The 19,327-nt window shown below is 42.9% G+C and overlaps 1 protein-coding gene across 1 annotated transcript in view; it reads left to right on the plus strand.

Moving 5' to 3' along the window:
• The window catches only part of LOC138472127 (ATPase family AAA domain-containing protein 3-A), a 672,103-nt gene that overhangs the window by 78,836 nt on the left and 573,940 nt on the right, over positions 1-19,327 (plus strand). The window contains exons 5-6 of the mRNA XM_069610129.1: positions 2,636-2,705; positions 3,596-3,761. Coding sequence (XP_069466230.1) covers positions 2,636-2,705; positions 3,596-3,761 — 236 coding nt within the window. The remainder of the gene's footprint in view (positions 1-2,635; positions 2,706-3,595; positions 3,762-19,327) is intronic.

A 19,327-nucleotide genomic window follows, 5' to 3' on the forward strand; every position in this document is an offset into this window, starting at 1 on the left:
TTCGCTAAGGCGACCATTCCGGTGGAAAGCGCCCTACATTCTCTGGACGTTAAGAGTGCGCTGAAGTTTTATCTGGCCCGTACTCCGGACTTCAGGCAGGTGAAACGGCTGTTTGTGGCGTTTGGTCCCTCTAGCAAGGGACGATCCTTTTCCAAGCAAGGACTTTCCAGCTGGGTCTCGTCCACAATTTCATTTTGTCACGAAAAGGTTGGCAAGCCCTTGAGGGGCTATCCTAAGGCCCATTTTACAAGGTCCACAGTGTCGTAGGCAGCGCTCTGGGCTGGAATCCCGCTCATTGACATTTGCCAGGCGGCTTCTTGGGCAGTGCTGCATACCTTCACCAGACATTGTCTGGGTCAGCAACATGTGGAAGATGTACAGGTGGGACAGGCGGTCCGTCAATGCCTGTTTCAATAAGGTAAGCCCTGCAGCTTCCTGGGTTTGTGTTTCACTCTATCACTTGCTGGTTCTGTTATCATGCATGTTGTTTGGTGTTATACGTTATGTTTTTGGTTATGGCAAGGGGTTGGCTTGCCCGTCATGCACCTCCAAGGGTTATTTGTACTGCTATATAATCTATTCACAGCATGTGAATCCATGAAAGATCCAATGCTGGTGAAGGGAGTCGGTTCTTACCTGCAACTCCATTTCTCCAGCGTTTGGTATCTTTCATGGATTCACATTCGCCTGCCGGCCTCCACCTGCAGGCAAACCGGGATTCGGGTTTCCTCTACTTTGGAGGATCAAATCTGATGATAAGCTACAGTGGCGGGACTAATTATACCGAACGTCCTATTGGGTATCCCAAAGCACCCAAAAAGGACGTTGATAGGACACTAAGGTGTTGATGTTTTCCATAGGAAAACGCTAGATTAAAGTTACTGAGGTTTTCCAGCCTGACGATGGAAAATATTCACAGCATGTCAATCCATAAAAGATACCAATGCTGGAAAAATTGAGTTACAGTTAAACTACTCCCTTCCTCACTTTCCACAAGTATAAGGTTGTGCTTCGCACTCCTCCTTCCTTTCTTCCTAAGGGGGTTACGGATTTTCATTTGAACCAGTCAGTCTATTTACTGGTCTTCTTCCCGAACCCAGCCTCTGATGCCGAGAGAATTCTGCATAATCTAGACATTCGGAGAGCTCTGAAGTTCTACCTGGATAGAACTGGTGAATTCAGAAGCTCCTCACAACTCTTCGTCATTATCGGCGACTCGAAAGGGAAACCGGCCTCGAAAGCATCCATTTCCCACTGGATTGCGTCATGTATTTCTGAGGCCTACAACATTCAGGGCCTTCAGCCACCAAAGGGCATCCATGCACATCTGGTCCGTGGCACAGCAGCTGCTGTTGCTTTCCAAAGATACGTCACTTGGGAGTCCACCGCCAGGGCGGCTACATGGCCCTCCCATTGGCTTTTTGCAAGCATTACTGTCTCAACCTGAGCTCCCGGCTGATGCCCTATTTGGCCACGCAGTTCTCAAGAATGTATTTCAATAAGGGGATTTTCCATTCACCCGTAGTACCTATGGTCGGTGCTTGGGAATCTCCCACAAGTATGGATGAAAGGAGACGGAAAGTAGAAGTATGACAAAGTTAGTCACCATAGTGACTACCTAACTCCTAGTCCATAGTCCCTTTTACTCCATACGCCCGCCTTCCTGGCCCTCCTAATAAGTTTCCTTGATTATTGCTAAATGGTCCTGGACCTGGCGATAGAAAAGGACAGAAGGGCGATGCGAAGCTCAGGAGTGCGGGTCTATAGTCAAGTGCAGTAGCCCAGCGTAAAAATAAAAGGGACAAATTCTTATTTTTGATGCTTTAAAGGTGCTCCGGTCCCGTCCCGTAGGATGAATGTCACACAAGTATGGAGGAAATGGGATTATGGACTAGGAGTATGGTAGTCACTACGGTGAGTAACTTTGTCAGTCACTAAATGAAACGAGTCTCATACTGAATAGTCAACTTACTGCCCTAGATCTTATCCTTCTCAACGGATTGGAACCTCTACAGCCCAGTATGAAGCTACTGTCTCTACTGCCCGATCTAGTAATCCTTGTTGTGATGTAATACATAATGGTTGTAGTTAAAATACTGTACTGATCTACACTGCCATGCTTTCTTTTGTTTGTACCCATTGTTGTAATGTCAATCACTCAATAAAGAAAGGTTAACAAAACAAAATAGATTGAGCTATACCACGTCCAAAAGCCGATTACTGTGGCCCTCTGACGGCCAGCTTTCAGCCTTATGGCTTCCTCCTTTCTTAACTTCAGATGCACGCAAAGGACGTTGATCAAACTACTTTTTGTGTAGAGATTTCATCTATTTGAAATGTGAGGTTGTCCTCTGCACTATAGGAACTTTTCTGATTGCATGTGTTCATTTGGCCCTCAAGTGATGTGAGGTTGTCCAACGACCATGCCATTGCACGTCTGTGAAGATCAAACATTTATTCCAATGTAAAATATTGTTGTAAAGAATAAAGATGGTTGTGGCTTCAGGTCGAAGCATATAAACAATGGTTTTCAAAGAGAAACTTAGTTTGGTGAGGAGGCATCTTGCTCTATTTCTCATCTCTAAAGTGACAGAGAACACTCTGGTCTCTAATGGTGGCTGCCTTTCTCTTTCAGCAACTTCTCAATGAAGAAAACCTGCGGAAGCAGGAAGAATCTGTACACAAACAAGAAGCGATGAGACGAGGTAGGACTTCAACCACAGGCAGTGGGAGAATTATACCAGATTTAAAGCTAGAACACTCTTTAGCAATATGTTGTATTGAAATGTTTTTGCATAATCCACTAGCGTAGGAACCTCCAGCACCGTGGCCCTACTGCAACAGTGGTCATGCTGACTGCAACAATGGTCATGCTGGAGTGTGCCAGAGAGCATAGGAGCATGACTCTGTTTGCATGGCATGATAAACATTTGTGCCCTTAGATTAATTGACCCAAACTTCAGTGTTTAAAGACATCAACGCTTGGTGACTGTTATACTGCGCCTTCACTGGTACTGAAGTAATCTGGCCTCTTGCAACCTAGAGAACTTTCCTGTGAGATCAATTGCCTTTGGAAGGCCAGTAGAGTTGGGGCAGGGATAGTACTTTGTCAGGCTTCAGGATCTTACTAATTGGCTCTGCTCAGATTGAAGCCCTTTACTTCAGCTTCTTACTTTATCTGGCAGTGCTTGCGGGTGCATTTGGAAATAAAATATGGCATGCAATATAGCCCACATTTCTTCTGTATTAGCTGAAAGGAAGATCGCTTGGTGGGTTAAATAAGACTGCTGCAGAGATCTGAGCTGCCATAATAGGTTTGAATCTTGACATTGTTGGAAATACTAATAATGCTCTATAAACTCTTAAAGAAATGTACTTTGCACATGTTCTATATATAAAAAAAGAAATGGACCATAGTAACCTGTTTTAGTCCCACAACAGCCACATTTCAACTTTGGAATGTTTACTCTATTCCTCTTTTAGTTGGTAGCAAAATTGGTGCACTCTTTTTTATTCCTGGTGCAAAATCCTGCCAATTCTACATCCCTTATTCAGTGTTGCAGAGGCTATAACATTTCTTTCCTTTCTTTTTTAGGCACTGTAGAACATGAAATGGAGCTGCGGCACAAGAATGAGATGTTGCGGATAGAAGCAGAAGCTCGGGCACGGGCCAAAGTGGAGCGGGAGAATGCAGACATCATCCGTGAGCAGATTCGGCTCAAGGCTGCAGAGCACCGGCAAACTGTCCTGGAGTCAATTAAGTACGTGGCAGCGGAGATCAAATTGGTGAAGTATTTGCAGAGCTACTGGGCTCGCAAAGGAAATCTGAAACACCCTGAGGTGTGCCCCCTTTGGCTTTCTGGCACTGGCCCAATTTTTCATACAGGGATCAAAATTATTTGATGAGCAGGAAGGAGCGAGAGCATCCCCTGGGCAACGTGTTTCACCCAGTAATTGGGACATAGCCTTCTAGGGAACAGGGGCATGTTCATGTTATGCACAAGTATAACTGCCACCTGAGCTCCAAACTAGAGCTTTTTGCCCCTTGCATAGTACTAATATTCTTTTAAAGCTCTTTATAATTATTTACCAATGTGCCTTTGGACAAAATATGGAAAATGGCAGTCGTCGTAGGTATTTCTTATGACATTAATTTGCCTCGAGAGTCACAAGTACGTCCTTTTAGGTAACAGTGGCTTGCTAACCAGGCTTTTTATATGTAAGCTCGCCCTAAGTGGTTTCAAGCAATTTTGACCTGTGAATGTGTGTGAACTTAGAATGTACTGTAGTGTGGATAGTGGGTGAACGACTTCCTCAGCACCACAAAATGGATAAGTGGTACCTGCGTGGCTTTCGTTGTCGTCCTGTTCACAACGCTATATGTTTGGTGTCGGAGCCCTATTTCTTTTGGAGTTTGGCGGGAGTTGTAGAATTTGTACACTTTTTTTTTTTTCTTTTTTTTTTTTACAATGGCATATATGTAGTTAATTGAGTAGAGTAAGAGGGGAGAGGGTGTAGTTATTTTAACAGACTTCGATCACTCCCATTACCTATATAACTTGTATTAGAATGTCTGTTGCTTATCTGATGGAACAGCATGATCTTTAACTGCAGCTTGTTGCAAGGAACTGGGCACACAGTGTTTCGGGGGAAGGAGTGGGGATCGGAGGGTATACCATTCTTTCATGTCTGTTCGTGGTCTACTGCGGTCCGATAATTAAAATCTGTATCACCCACTGTCCATCAGAATGCATCCATGATCAGAAATGCCCCAACCTTGTATTCTCTGCCTCAGTGGATTTTGGTCTTGTGACAAATCTTGCATTGTGCATGTTAAGTCCACTTGAGCAAGGCACGCACAGACTTTATAATCGGTGATTATAAACATTGATCATACATCATTGATTTGAACAAAAACACCTATGTCCATTTAGCGAACCTTGTTACCCGAAGAAGCAGCGTTGCATACCTTGCAGAATACTTAAACTATGCAAGCTTCAAGGATTGTTGCGACACATTGTAGTTTTTTTGAAATTGCATCACATTTATTTTCACCTTGCTGCAGATTCCCTTTGTAATTCAGTCCCCCTGTAGAATATTTCTTTATTTTTGGTAGCACAGAGTAGAGTTTTCTGAATATTCTGATGTGGTGACCTTGCATATCTATGCAGGTTGGCACGGTTACATCCTACCCTTGATACATTTCTGAATTTCTCATGAAAATGGCGATACCTAAATGTTCTGGTTTTAAAAAGGTGTCGGGATTGTGACGTCAAGCTGTCACTAACACCCTCTGAAGGTTTACCTTTGGTGCGGGTACTGTCGGACTATGACAATGAAGGTATTGTAGAAGAGGTCTTCCCAACTGACTCTCGGATGCTCAATCTCTAACTTGCCCAGTACAACCCTGTTGCAACTCAAATATTCTGAACGGAGAAGCTCTGATGTGGTCCAGAGATCCCTGGAGAGACCCAAGTTCCCATTCCAAGAGCAAATCCTGTTATTTTTCTCAATAAAAGGAAAGCAGATACTCTTCGTCTGATTCACCTGATAGACTGGTACCTTTTCCCTCCAAGTCTGCTTCTGCAGAGAAATGGAAGAAATTCCGTTGGCAGATGATGGTAAAGCAGGCTCCTCTTCTGTGAGGAAAAAGCAGTCGATTTCACTTTGCACAACAAAGCCAGCAAGGTATTGGAGTCTCAATCATCTTGTGCACCCAGGATCCTGGTTATATACAGACTTCGAAGAGAATTTGAGTCTGTGCATCAGCTGTTTTGACCCCCCTGTGCGTTCTTTAGTCCATCGGCGCAGGTTTAGACAGTTGATCCATGCTCGCTATCCAGGTTCACTCAGCAGTTGAGAAAATATAATAGGGAGATTTTTCAACATATCTTATCATTATTATATCTTTCATTATGCCTCTGAACCGATTCCATTCAGCTTTGTGCCTTTTACAGCTTCTAAGGCTCCAGGGGAGTTTCAATAGAAGGAAGTGAGATTTAGCGAGATGGCATTGAACCTGAAGGAGTCGGGTGGTCTCGACACCTCCCCAGAGGTAGAATACGAGCATCCAGACTCACAGGCACCCTAATGCTGCTTACAGAAGGGTGATGTGAAAACAGCAGGTGTCCACAACCTTTGTGGAACACTCCCGTCCCTTGCACACCCTGTAGTTGAAAAAAACAACCAAATCCTCTTGCGTAATTTCAAAATAAAACTTTATAAAAGGATGATTTTGTCATCCATGAGTTCCATACCCCAGTTAGGGTTCATTTAGACAAACAATAATTCAACATTCAATTTGTATCAGTTCATAACCAACATATATAACATAAAAAAAACTGTTTTTTACAGTACATGGTACAAATAGTAACAGTTTTTTTATAGTCCAGACAACCAAAATCTTCCATTTACAATTCATGTGGCTTATAGTAGACAGTTTGTACTTGATTTTAACTCGTAGTCCAATGTTCACAGTAATATGTGGTATGTTAAATGCGTCTTAGCAGACAGAGCCAAAGTCTTCAAAGTACAGTATGCTTTATGCGTTTTGGGGCGAATAGAGCCCCTTCTTCAGAAGATGTCTACTAGACTTGTTTTTTCTTCAGTTTATCTGTGTCAACAGTAAAAAGTATATTGTTATTTTAATCATCATGATATATTGTAATACCTGTTTGTCATGACTGGATATTTCCTTATATATAATCACCTGTTAGAGTCTTAGTATGCCCTCAATTTGAAATTCAAGTTCCATCCTGATTAGTATGATCTTGTCTATCCTAAAAAAAATTAAATAGGGGCTATAAATCCAAACGGTAGTGAGAAGTAAGGGTATTAGATATAAACAACCATGTTTGTATTCTCAAACATGTCCATTAGAAAAAGGGTATTAGTAATTACCTGATCAGCAGGTCGTAGTCAGGATTTTGGATAATCTCCCACTTTATTTAAGCTCTGTAATCCTGTAGTGGGTCTTAGCAGCACAATCAGAAGTAACGTGGGCCCTGTAGACGGAAAGAGGTTCCTCAGAGGCTATTCTTACCAGTTAGAAAAAACGCTATTGAATCATTCTATGTGGCGAGTATAAGGTTCTAACACAGCTTTCCTGAAAAGGGGACGCCCTTGTGCATGTATCCTGTGGTGATGCTCGTACGAACGGCAACTGAGAAAAATGGCCGTCGTAATGTTTATATTGCATAATGACGTCAATGCGTGACAACGTCGTGACGTCACAATGTTTACTTTTGACGCGATATAATGCACGGTATTTATAAAACAGGGTAGAGTCTAAAAGACTAAGTTGGAACCTCTATTTTTAAACATATCTAATGGTGGGTAATATAGATCCATTGAGCTATTACATGGATCTAAAAAACATGACATTTAAAATGATCAGTCTCATGATTAGAGGAAAAATCCAGCATGCTCACAGTCTATCTGTTGTTAAAAATAAATGTACATCCTCTATGTCAATTAATTACAATCAGGCAGCATCTATATAGGTGTGTATATTTATTTCATCATTTCAAGTAGAAAATAGAAACTCAAGATCTATCAAGCACAAACAATCTAATGACCTAGCTGTTTTTGCAACTTCAGTAACTATTCCTTAGATGGTAAAGGAGCAGTGAATGTATATTTTACTGTTGGATATTTTTATACGTCAAATTAAAAATGTGTCTTAGTACAGCTAGTCATGCATGTCTTAATCACAGAAAAATATTCAAAAGTCTAACAGTAAGCTTATAAGGAGACTTGTAAGAAAACACCCAAATTATATTCTTCGTTCATTCCATTGGGGGAAAGACTGTTCAGTTTTTCAATCCAGTGTAATTCTCTCTGACCCATGCGTCTGCCATGGTCCCCCCCTCCCCCCTAGGTAATTTTTTCACTTCCTCAAGAATAATCACTTTAAGTTGGGCTATTGTGTGTTTATTCTGAGAAAAGTGTCTAGCAACAGGAGATTTGATACTGTTGGTACGGATATTGCTCTTATGTTCATTCTATCTTTCTTTAGCTTTCCTGATAGTTTGACCCACGTAAAAGATACCGCAGGGGCAAATGAGACCGTAGATGACTGATTTGGTGTCGAATGTGGTGTAATGATTCAATCAAATTTTTTGACCACTGTTGGGGTGCCTCACATAGCTGCCCTTCATCACATTGTTACAATTGCCGCAATTTAAGCACGGGAATGTGCCTGTCTTCCTCTTCTTCAAAGTCTGTTGTCTGTCTTGTTTGATTTGTTCCTGCTTTCACTAGTTCGTCTTTGAAATTTCTTCCCCTCTTGTATGCAATTAGGGGAGGTTTTGGGAATAGTCTGTCCAGTTGTGGATCCATTTTGATAATATTCCAATTTTTCTTGATGATCCTAGTAATGTGATGACTTTGGGCAGAATATCTCAAAGTATGGAGAAATGGAATATCCTTAGATTTGTTCTTATTAATGAGGAGATCCTTTCTTTCAAGTCTTTCTTTCAAGTCTATCGACTTTGTCTTTAGCCTTTTCGATGATGTCGCTAGGGTAAGCTCTTTGTCTATATTTCTCGGACAGCAGTTGATTTTCTTGTTGTGGTGTCTGACGTTATTCTTTTAAGCCGTAAGAATTGGCTATAAGGTAAATTTTTCCTTAGGTGGTCAGGATGATGGCTCAAGTAATGTAATGAGTTGTTCACATCTGTCTGTGTGTGATAAACATTAGTGATTATTCCTCCATCTGGTCCAATCCAGATTTTTAATGAAATCCAAAAAAGCTTGTAAATCTTTCGATCCTCTCCAGACGACAAAAATAATTGTGAAGCCAACAAAACTTTCATTCTGGAACTCAGTAAGATTATATTGGTCAATAATTATTTCAGAAACAAATCAAAATTTTATCTACAAGCATCAGGCACGTCTATGGGCTCCTCAATTGCCCCGGCGTATGCTAATTTGTTCATGTTTCATTAAGAGAGCAAACATATACTCAATGTACGTCAATGGCAACAGAACCTAATAACATGGAAACGTTACATAGACTATATTTTTGTCATCTGGAGAGGATCAAAAGATTTACAAGCTTATTTTGGATTTCATTAATCACCTTCACAATCGGATTAAATTTACAATGGAGGTGGGAGAACCCAAACTACACTTTCTAGACGTTGAACTGTGGATTGGACCAGATGGAGGAATAATCACGAATGTTTATCACAAACCGACAGATGTGAACAACTCATTACATTACTTGAGCCATCATCCTGACTACCTAAGGAATAATTTACCTTATAGCCAATCTTACGGCTTAAAAGAATAACGTCAGACACCACAACACTACAACAAGAAAATCAACTGCTGTCCGAGAAATATAGACAAAGAGGTTACTGTCATGATCTCTGCTTCCAAAAGGTCAGGGTTTTCCCAACTCCCATGGAAGCAGATCCATAACCCAGGTTCCGAGGGCCAACCAGTCACAATTGGGACCTTTTGGACCCAGTCCTGGCGCCAGTGGCACCAGGCTCATAAATGTGCCCAGTCCCAGCGCTGGAAGCGCCGGGCTCATAATGCTTGGGTGGACTTACCTGCAGCAGACCATGCTGCTTACTTGCCTGCCAGCTGAGCCTCTGATCCTCTTCTGTTTGGAACTACTTTTCCTGTTGGGTGGGGCAGGAGCCACTCCCTAGATTCAGAACACTGGAACTCTTCTGGAAAGCAGGAACTCTTTTCTTACCTAGGCATGGCTGTGGAAGGAGACACCTAAGCACTATAGGAGGCTATTTAAACCACACCCGGTGGATGAATCTTGCTTTGCGTTATTCTGCATCCTCTGCAGCAGAACGCTCATCGTGTCTTCTGCATCGGATCCTGGGCCTAACGAAAAAGGCTTACCATCCTGAATCCAGTCTTCAGCAACACCTATAAAGACAAGAAAACAGGTTAGCATTCCGGCATCTGAAAGACAAAGGCTTACCTACTCTTCGTGCGCTCCGGAGGTCTTCACACTGCATTCCGGCATCTGAAAGACAAAAGCTCACCGACTCTTCGCACGCTCCGGAGGCCTTCGGCGCTGCATCCTGCATCTGAAAGACAAAACAAGGTGCGTTTAAAGACATTGGGGAACTTTAATACTCACGTGCCATTACTCCTTTCCACATCAACCCCAGTGGGTATTCCGGCACCCTGCAGCCGCTCCGAACTTGTACCTGCAAAATAAAAGACAGTTAGAGCGCATCGTGAAGCAGGCAACAAGCGCTTACTTACGTGCTTCCAGGCGCTTCTATTCATCATACGGACTCCATCTTCAACTCACTTCAGCCCGTCATCCGCCATCGCCGGAACCTGCAAAACAAGAGACATCATTGCTAAAGACTTTAAAGACAATAGAATTATTCGAAACTTACCGTTCGTGCAGTAAACGACGGACAGCAGTCCTCTGAAGTCAAGAGGCCTGCGCTACCGATCCAGTGAAGAAACTGGTTACAGCACCCTGCCCCGAGGCAGATGGAGAGCTCGGCATTCACTTACCTAAGGTGAGAGCGTTAACCTTTGGGGGTCTACAGGAGAGCAAAAAGGGAAGAGATAGGGACACCCCAATAACCCCAGTTCATTAATCCCATATTTTCTGTCTGCAGACATCTTACTCTTGAAGTCAGGCATACAGTGCACAGAGGTCCAGCCCAAAGAGCCAACCGGGTGCTACACATCACCTTTGAAGATACGGTAGTCGCCCAGTCAAGACCGGCGCCTCTGCGAGAATCAGGTGAGCGTTACAGTTACCCTAGCGACATCATCGAAAAGGCTAAAGACAAAGTCGATAGACTTGAAAGAAAGGATCTCCTCATTAATAAGAACAAATCTAAGGATATTCCATTTCTCCATACTTTGAGATATTCTGCCCAAAGTCATCACATTACTAGGATCATCAAGAAAAATTGGAATATTATCAAAATGGATCCACAACTGGACAGACCATTCCCAAAACCTCCCCTAATTGTATACAAGAGGGGAAGAAATTTCAAAGACGAACTGGTGAAAGCAGAAAAAATCAAACAAGACAGACAACAGACTTTGAAGAAGAGGAAGACAGGCACATTCCCGTGCTTAAATTGCGGCAGTTGTAACAATGTGATGAAGGGTAGCTATGTGAGGCACCCCAACGTGGTCAAAAAATTCGATTGAATCATTACACCACATGAGACACCAAATCAGTCATCTACGGTCTCAGTTGCCACTGCGGTATCTTTTACGTGGGTCAAACTATCAGGAAAGCTAAAGAAAGATGGAATGAACATAAGAGCAATATCCGTACCAACAGTATCAAATCTCCTGTTGCTAGACACTTTTCTCAGAATAAACACACAATAGCCCAACTTAAAGTGATTATTCTTGAGGAAGTGAAAAAATTATCTAGAGGGGGGGGGGGGGGGGGGACCATGGCAGACGCATGGGTCAGAGAATTACACTGGATTGAAAAACTGAACAGTCTTTCCCCCAATGGAATGAACGAAGAATATAATTTGGGTGTTTTCTTACAAGTCTCCTTATAAGCTTACTGTTAGACTTTTGAATATTTTTTTGTGATTAAGACATGCATGACTAGCTGTACTAAGACACATTTTTAATTTGACGTATAAAAATATCTAACAGTAAAATATACATTCACTGCTCCTTTAACATCTAAGGAATAGTTACTGAAGTTGCAAAAACAGCTAGGTCATTAGATTGTTTGTGCTTGATAGATCTTGAGTTTCTATTTTCTACTTGAAATGATGAAATAAATATACACACCCATATAGATGCTGCCCGATTGTAATTAATTGACATAGAGGATGTACATTTATTTTTAACAACAGATAGACTGTGAGCATGCTGGATTTTTCCTCTAATCCCGAGACTGTGATAATTTTAAATGTCATGTTTTTTAGATCAATGTAATAGCTCAATGGACCTACATTACCCACCATTAGATAGATTATATATATGTTTAAAAATAGAGGTTCCAACTTAGTCTTTTAGACTCTACCATGTTTTATAAATACCGCGCATTATAGCGCGTCAAAAGTAAACATTGTGACGCCACGACGTTGTCACGCATTGACATCATTACGCAATATAAACATTACGACGCCCATTTTTCTCAGTTGCCGTTCGTACGAGCATCACCACAGGATACATGTACAAGGGCGTCCCCTTTTCAGGTAAGCTGTGTTAGAACCTTATACTCGCCACATATAATGATTCAATAGCGTTTTTTCTAACTGGGAAGAATAGCCTCTGAGGAACCTCTTTCCGTCTACAGGGCCCACGTTACTTCTGATTGTGCTGCTAAGACCCACTACAGGATTACAGAGCTTAAATAAAGTGGGAGATTATCCAAAATCCTGACTACGACCTACAGATCAGGTAATTACTAATACCCTTTTTCTAATGGACATGATTGAGAATACAAACATGGTTGTTTATATCTAATACCCTTACTTCTCACTACGGTAGGGACTTATAGCCCCTTTTTTATTTTTTTTTAGGATTGACAAGAACATACTAATCGGATGGAACTTGAATTTCAAATTGAGAGCATACTAAGACACTAACAGGTGATTATATATAAGGAAATATCCAGTCATGACAGACAGGTATTACGATATATCATGATGATTAAAATAACAATATACTTTTTACTGTTGACAAAGATAAACTGGAGAAAAAACAAGTCTAGTAGACATCTTCCGAAGAAGGGGCTCTATTCGCCCCGAAACGCGTAAGGCATACTGTACTTTGAAGACTTTGGCTATGTCTGCTAAGACGCATTTAACATACCACATATTACTGTGAACATTGGACTAGGAGTTAAAATCAAGTACAAACTGTCTACTATAAGCCACATGAATTGTAAATGGAAGATTTTGGTTGTCTGGACTATAAAAAACAGTTACTATTTGTACCATGTACTGTAAAAAACAGTTTACTTTGTTATATATGTTGGTTATGAACTGATACAAATTGAATGTTGAATTATTGTTTGTCTAAATTAACCCTAACTGGCGTATAGAACTCATGGATGACAAAACCATCCCTTTTACAAAGTTTTATTTTGAAATTACGCAAGAGAATTTGGTTGTTTTTTCAACTACAGGGTGTGCAAGGGACGGGAGTGTTCCACAAAGGTTGTGGACACCTGCTGTTTTCACATAGTTTGGTACAACCCAGTGTCAGGGTTGATATTCTCCCCTGCACCCCGCTAAGTATCTTAATACTTTTACTCAATTTAAATAAAAGGTGTGCACTAGGCAAAATTGTTTTAGCTTTTTACTGAAGGGTGATGGCCAAGCTAACCGATGTTTTGGTATGGGTTGTTGGTGCTAAGGAGATCACATAATATAATCTTCCAGACCTCTTGGCCAGGACCTCTTCTGGGAGGACCTGTTCTACCCTTTCAAGCTGCGTTGATAGATCCTTTACTATGGCTGTGGAAGAAACCCTGCTCAGCATTGCAGTGCACAAGGATCTAGTCAGGAAGTACAAGCCAGCAACTTCTGAACCAGATATCCTCTGCAAACACTCCTCCCTGGGAGCCTAGTGGTGCAGGCTGCTACATCCGGGACAAAGCCAGTATATTTTCATTGTTGCACCCAGACAGGGATGGCAAAAAGTATGGTGCCTTGTTTGAAAATGTTTTTGCATCAGGTAGTATTACCTTAAACGCCAGCAGTGCGACATATGCCCTCTTAAGTACACCTATACTTTATGGGCGGTTATATCAGAGGCTGCAGAATACGTCCCAGAGGAACAAATCGGGGACAGCTTCTTAAGCATTGTTAGTGATGAGAAGGAGGCAATGTGCCAGGCACTTCATTCTGGCCCGGGTGTCGCTATTTGTTTCAGAAGAGGCATGGACAAGTTCCTTTCTAGATTCACATGGCTAAGGTGTTGTCCTGGACATACAGACCAGAATATAGCTCTAACATTTTTGACCCAAAGGCAGACGATAATCTGGGCAAATTGCAAGCTTCTAAAGCTGCACCCGAGTCACTGACCGCAGCGGTATGCCAACCGACTCACAGTAACTCTGACCTGGATAGGGAACCCCTTTTGTTACTACAGCTATCGCAGTTGTAGAGGGAAATGCCAAACACCTGGCAGACTAAGCCAGAAAATATTTGTGAGGCCATCAAGGGGCAGTTGCAAAAACCTCTGCCTGCTCGCGCTTCAGTCTCCTCTAGCATGGAAGCGGCTCCAAAAACTCTTTGAGAACTTCGCCTATTCCATGTTAGTGGGGGTAGGGGTTGGGGAAAGGGAATCTGACTCCTCATTCAAAAGAAGGGTACGATATTACTTATGCTGGGCTTAACCAGTTGTGCCTCCTTTTCTTGCAACGCTCACCAGATTATTCCCCACCCTCTCAGCCATCTTGTGCTCTAAGCTCTCTACTTCAGCACAAGATAACCTCTGTAATGGAGACGGGTGCTATAGAAATGGTACCTGAAGCAGAAAGGAATTTCCGTTACTTTTTGGTTCCAAAGAATGATGGAAAACTGCGGCCCATCTTCGAGTTGACATACTTGAATAAGTTCCCCTGGAAGGACAAGTTAAAATGGTAACACTCTCTCAGATCTTCCACGTCCTGGAGCTCCAGGATTGGTTTGCGTCACTCGACTTCCAGAACACTTATTTCATGTGCTGATCCATCCAAAGCACAAAGTACTGGAGTTTCGTTATCAGCAGTTCTCACTACCAGTTCTGAGTACTGGAAGAATAAGTAATTCAGCCTGAATAGCGGTTACTGGGGCCCTTGTATTTTTGTAGATGTTTGTTAGTTGGAGAAAATTAGGTTATTGTATCTAGGCTGCTCATTCAAAATTACAAATCACCCTAAGTCTGACCAGGGTATATTATACAAAAAAGGAAAGACTGCCGTAATATTTTGAATTGCGCCTTTATTATTAGAATTGAAAAAGAAAAAAATAAATGTAATCTTGTCACATGTTTCAATGTTGTCTAAGTTCCAAAAATAAGATTGAACTTTTGTTCCTCTTTGGTAAGTGCACCATAGTCACTGAATTAACATTTTCATTCAGTTAGTTTGCTTAATATGCTTCAAGTTGTGCTCCAAATTGCTTTTTGTACTTAGGTTTGTATCCTTTGGTTTTCGTACCTTTTTTAAATAGATGCAACACATTCACTGAATTGTCGTTTTCATTCAGTTGGTTTGCTAGGTTTAGGTTCCTCTGCTTAATATGCATTGAAGCATATTAAGCAAACTAACTGAATGAAAACGTTAATTCAGTGACTATGGTGCACTTACCAAAGAGGAACAAATGTTCAATCTTATTGAATCTCGCTGAGTTTTTAAATCACCAGACCAAATGGCGTCAGATCAGACTACCAGCTTTGCACCGGCCCTATGAATGGTAACAGTGATAAAAGGGACCAGATAATTTGTCTGGCATGGATTCACATGCTCCTGAATATTCCCAGTCAGGCTGGGAATCCTCGGTAAAAGAAAGAAGCGTTTCACTTTAAAACTGTTATTTCTCTTCTAAAACAATTGTTGTCCTCTGGGTCATACTGCCCCCATCCAATGACAGTCCTCTCCCTTAGCTCCACCCCTGGTGGCCATCTTCAGATGTTTACTGCACGATTCAGTGTTCGGAGTCCTCAAGTTGCTCTCCAAGCTAATTTTCATGTTATTTCAGACTTTTATCCACAATAGTTAGAATTTTGACCAATATTTTTTATTTTTTTGCTTAATTATCTTTGACGAAGGACCGAGGCCTGCAGCGGGGATCCGCTACCAGTGAAGATCTTCATCCACTGTCAGATTGTCATTGAAGTTTCGAGAAGGCCCAGCCTTGGGCCGACTTTGCGCCTTTCAACCATGAGTGGAGAGAAGGAATGTCAAAGCCTCTTCAAACTCTGTGCAAAGTGTGGATTAAGGAACATCTTCGTGGAAGATCTCCATCATAAATACTTATATTGCCTGTATCTGGACCACGATGAGGGATGTGAGGTGTGCCATGGTTTCTCGAAGAAAACCAAAAAGGATCGCTACAGCAGACTGGCAGCATGGTTCAAGTCGAGCAAGGCCACTGACTCAGCTGCGGGGCAGAGTCAAGCTTCATCTAGGACTGGTAGGTCTGAGGAGCGAACTCCTGCGAAAGGCGATTGCGATCCTACCATCGAAAGGGTCCTCTTCAAAGAGTAAGTCCCAAAACCTGACAAAACTCTGTGTGTCTGGGGTGAGAGGAGGAAGGGAGGGAGCGAGGGAGGGAGGAAGGGAGAGGGGGACTCCGCTGGCCCAGTCACTGGATGTTCGAACGACCTTGCACACACTGGTCACTGAAATCCAGCAGAGGATGCCACCAGGACCTTTACGGGACACATGAGCCTCCGAGGCTAAACTCGCCCCCACGAAAGAGAAAGGCCGAAAGGGGCCGCTGGTCCTCGCCATCATCCGACTCTTCCACCACCACCTTGTTGTGAAAAGTCCCCACCCAGAGCCCTGGATCCACACGGACACAGCTACCGCTGCCAGCCACAGGCACTGACGAGATCGACTTCATTGCGGCCCACTGGGAGATGCTGCATGCGGATGTGCCCCATAGGGTCTCCTCGCCTGACGAAGTTGGATCCTTTTCATCCTGTCATATCAAGGGCCTCGAACTGTTTCAGTTACCCCCAAGGAGACCAAGAAAGAAGATTCCTGTACCAACGGCACAACTCGAGAAGAAAGACAATCATCTCTGGTCCCTTCCTGGATGACATCTGGGAGGAAGGCTTGGCACTAATGAAAACCAGAGTATGGCCTTGAACAAGCAGGACAGGCTGGAGAAGTACAGGATCCCAGTTTCGGCCCCAAGATGCTTAAGGTCTCGGCCCTCGCCTGACTCAGTCCCGACAGCAGCCAGAAAGCACTCTGTGAACCTGTCGTCGGCAACCATGGTACCTCCTGTACAGGAGGTAAAGAAGCTGGATGCAATGGGCAAAATAATAATTTATACAGCAGCCTCTACTATCAAGGCAGCCAACACCCTAGCCATCTTGTCCCTATATGACCGGGCCTATGGTTCAAGTCGGGTCCTATTCTGGACTTCCTGGCCGAAAGCCGACAAGGTAGAGGCAATGGAACTCTTTCAGGAAGGGGAAGTGTCCTTGGATCAAGGTGGCAGTGGAAAACGCGGACACAGGTTTCCAGGTGGCCAATGGCATTCCTTGTAGGCATCAGATCGGTATTAGCAGACTGGATCGCGGCCCAATTGACCATTTCCAAATTTACTGAATTTCTTTTGTTGTTTTTTGAGGGTGTGGGGGGTAATTTCGGTCAATTTTAATTAAATATAGATGTGGAGTGGGGCAAGGGAATAGGTTAAGGTGGGGTGGGTCTCCCCCTGCATTTACGAAAAAAAGAAATTGGGTCAATTCGGCTTTTTTTCAAGATCAAATAGACCTAAACAATCATATCTTCACGCAGAGTAAATGAGTTTCAAGCTCTTGTGTAAACCACCTTTGTCTTCTCAACGGACAAAGTCACACTTTCAATATGCCCTTCCTTTTTACCGTGGTAAATTGTCGTGTTGTCTGAGTTTTACCTTGCTCAGAAAAATCTCTTAACTTACTTTCTATCCTCCACCTCATCCATCCAAACAAAGGGAGAGGCTGCATAGGTTAGGACCTAAATGACTGAGTTTTTACATTACCAGAACAAATAGCGACAGATCAGACGACCAGCTTTGCACCAGCCCTATGAAAGATAAAGGTGATAAAAGGGACCAAATCATTTGTTATGTGCGTCTTGGAATGCTATCCTATAGCAGGGAGGGAAATGCATTCCTGACTATTTCAGGGCACATTTGACTTGAGGGGTAGCTGCCACGTTGGCACTCCAAAGAGGAGTACCGGCTCAAAACATCTGCTTTGCGGAAACTTGGGCTTCTAGCCACGCTTTTGCAAAACATTATTGCCTGGACTCTGTCGGGTGACTATTTCGGTGGAGCTGTCCTGCAACAGGTTTTAATTTGTCAGTGGGAGTTCGCTATGGAAGATTATCGAAGACTAGGAATCTGTGGGAGGATACAATCCATTAGAAGAATATATTACTTACTTCGGTTGATGTTCTTGTTGATGGATGGTCCTTCCGCAGATTCCTCATCGCCCTCCCATCCTGCCCCACAATCGAGAGCTTTGTCCCTCTACATCTCCTTCAATGCTTGCAAGGTTTTTCTTGCACAATATGCAATTCCCAACACGGTTGCACATAGGGGAGGTTTATGGCTGCAATAGAATGTATTTAAAATGTGCAATCTGTGGGTGGAACATTCAGCAGAAAGACCATTAATGGAGGTAAATAATTGGTGGTTCTTCCCACACTCCACTGAGCCACTCTTCACTATCATCAAAGGTATTTCATCAGTGGACAAGATTCCACCCGCCGGTGTCCTCCGGAGCCCATTTAACGGCCTCATGCAAGCCCATGTTACTGCCTCACCCAAACCTCAGTTTGCCACCTAGCCCACTTGTGCCTTGTTCTCCCAGGATTATCCAAATATAATATCCCACTATTTGTTTACTTGGTTTAGGTGTTTTTATGTTGGCCGGTTTGTTTTGTAGTACTGTCCGAGGCCTGCTCGCCTGCTAGTAGGCCTTCATCTCCTTGTCTAACTAATTCAGATCAACAAAGCTTAATTTAAAGGCACCATACCCAGGGACTGCTTCTGGCCTCTGCGATTTTCTACTGTGTCCTTTTTGGGGAAAATTGTATCCTGCTGTTTCCGTAAATACAAAAAGACCGACACAAATGCTTTATAGCAGCCGGAAGGTGATCTGCAGCACTCCCCAAATGCTCAAATGAATGTGTTATGAAGTTCATATAAAGGACCATAGGGACCAAGATGGTGCTAGAATGTGAAATGTAAGCTGCTAAGTAGTCTCTAAATTCCTATTGAACTTGAGACCCCCTTTAGCTGCTCTCTCAAAAGGGCAAGTTAACTATAGCCCAGGGCGAGAAGTGTAGGCAAGACTGTAGCAGGTTTCACCAAGAAAAGCCCATCCTTGGTCTTCAAGGAGGGTAGCCTCCCACAACAATTCAACCACAGAAGTTTGGTCCATGGCATTGCTCTCAGTGGAGCAACAGTTTCATGCCCACCCTCATTTTAGTGTATGTTGTTCCTCCCAGCTTTCCTATATTAATAAGCTGGCTGTTCGAGACCTAGGGAGTTAGTAGATGGGTGTTTTGCTTTTCTGTTTCCCGGTGCATTGTTTTAACACATGCTAACAATGACGTCCAGGTGTTGCGGTAGGACACAAAGCCTGACACTCATTTGCCACAGATCTCCTCGCACCACTCGAACATTTC

Source organism: Ambystoma mexicanum, chromosome 8 (genome assembly GCF_040938575.1).
Source record: "Ambystoma mexicanum isolate Mex_15411 chromosome 8, UKY_AmexF1_1, whole genome shotgun sequence".
Lineage (NCBI taxonomy): Eukaryota > Metazoa > Chordata > Amphibia > Caudata > Ambystomatidae > Ambystoma > Ambystoma mexicanum.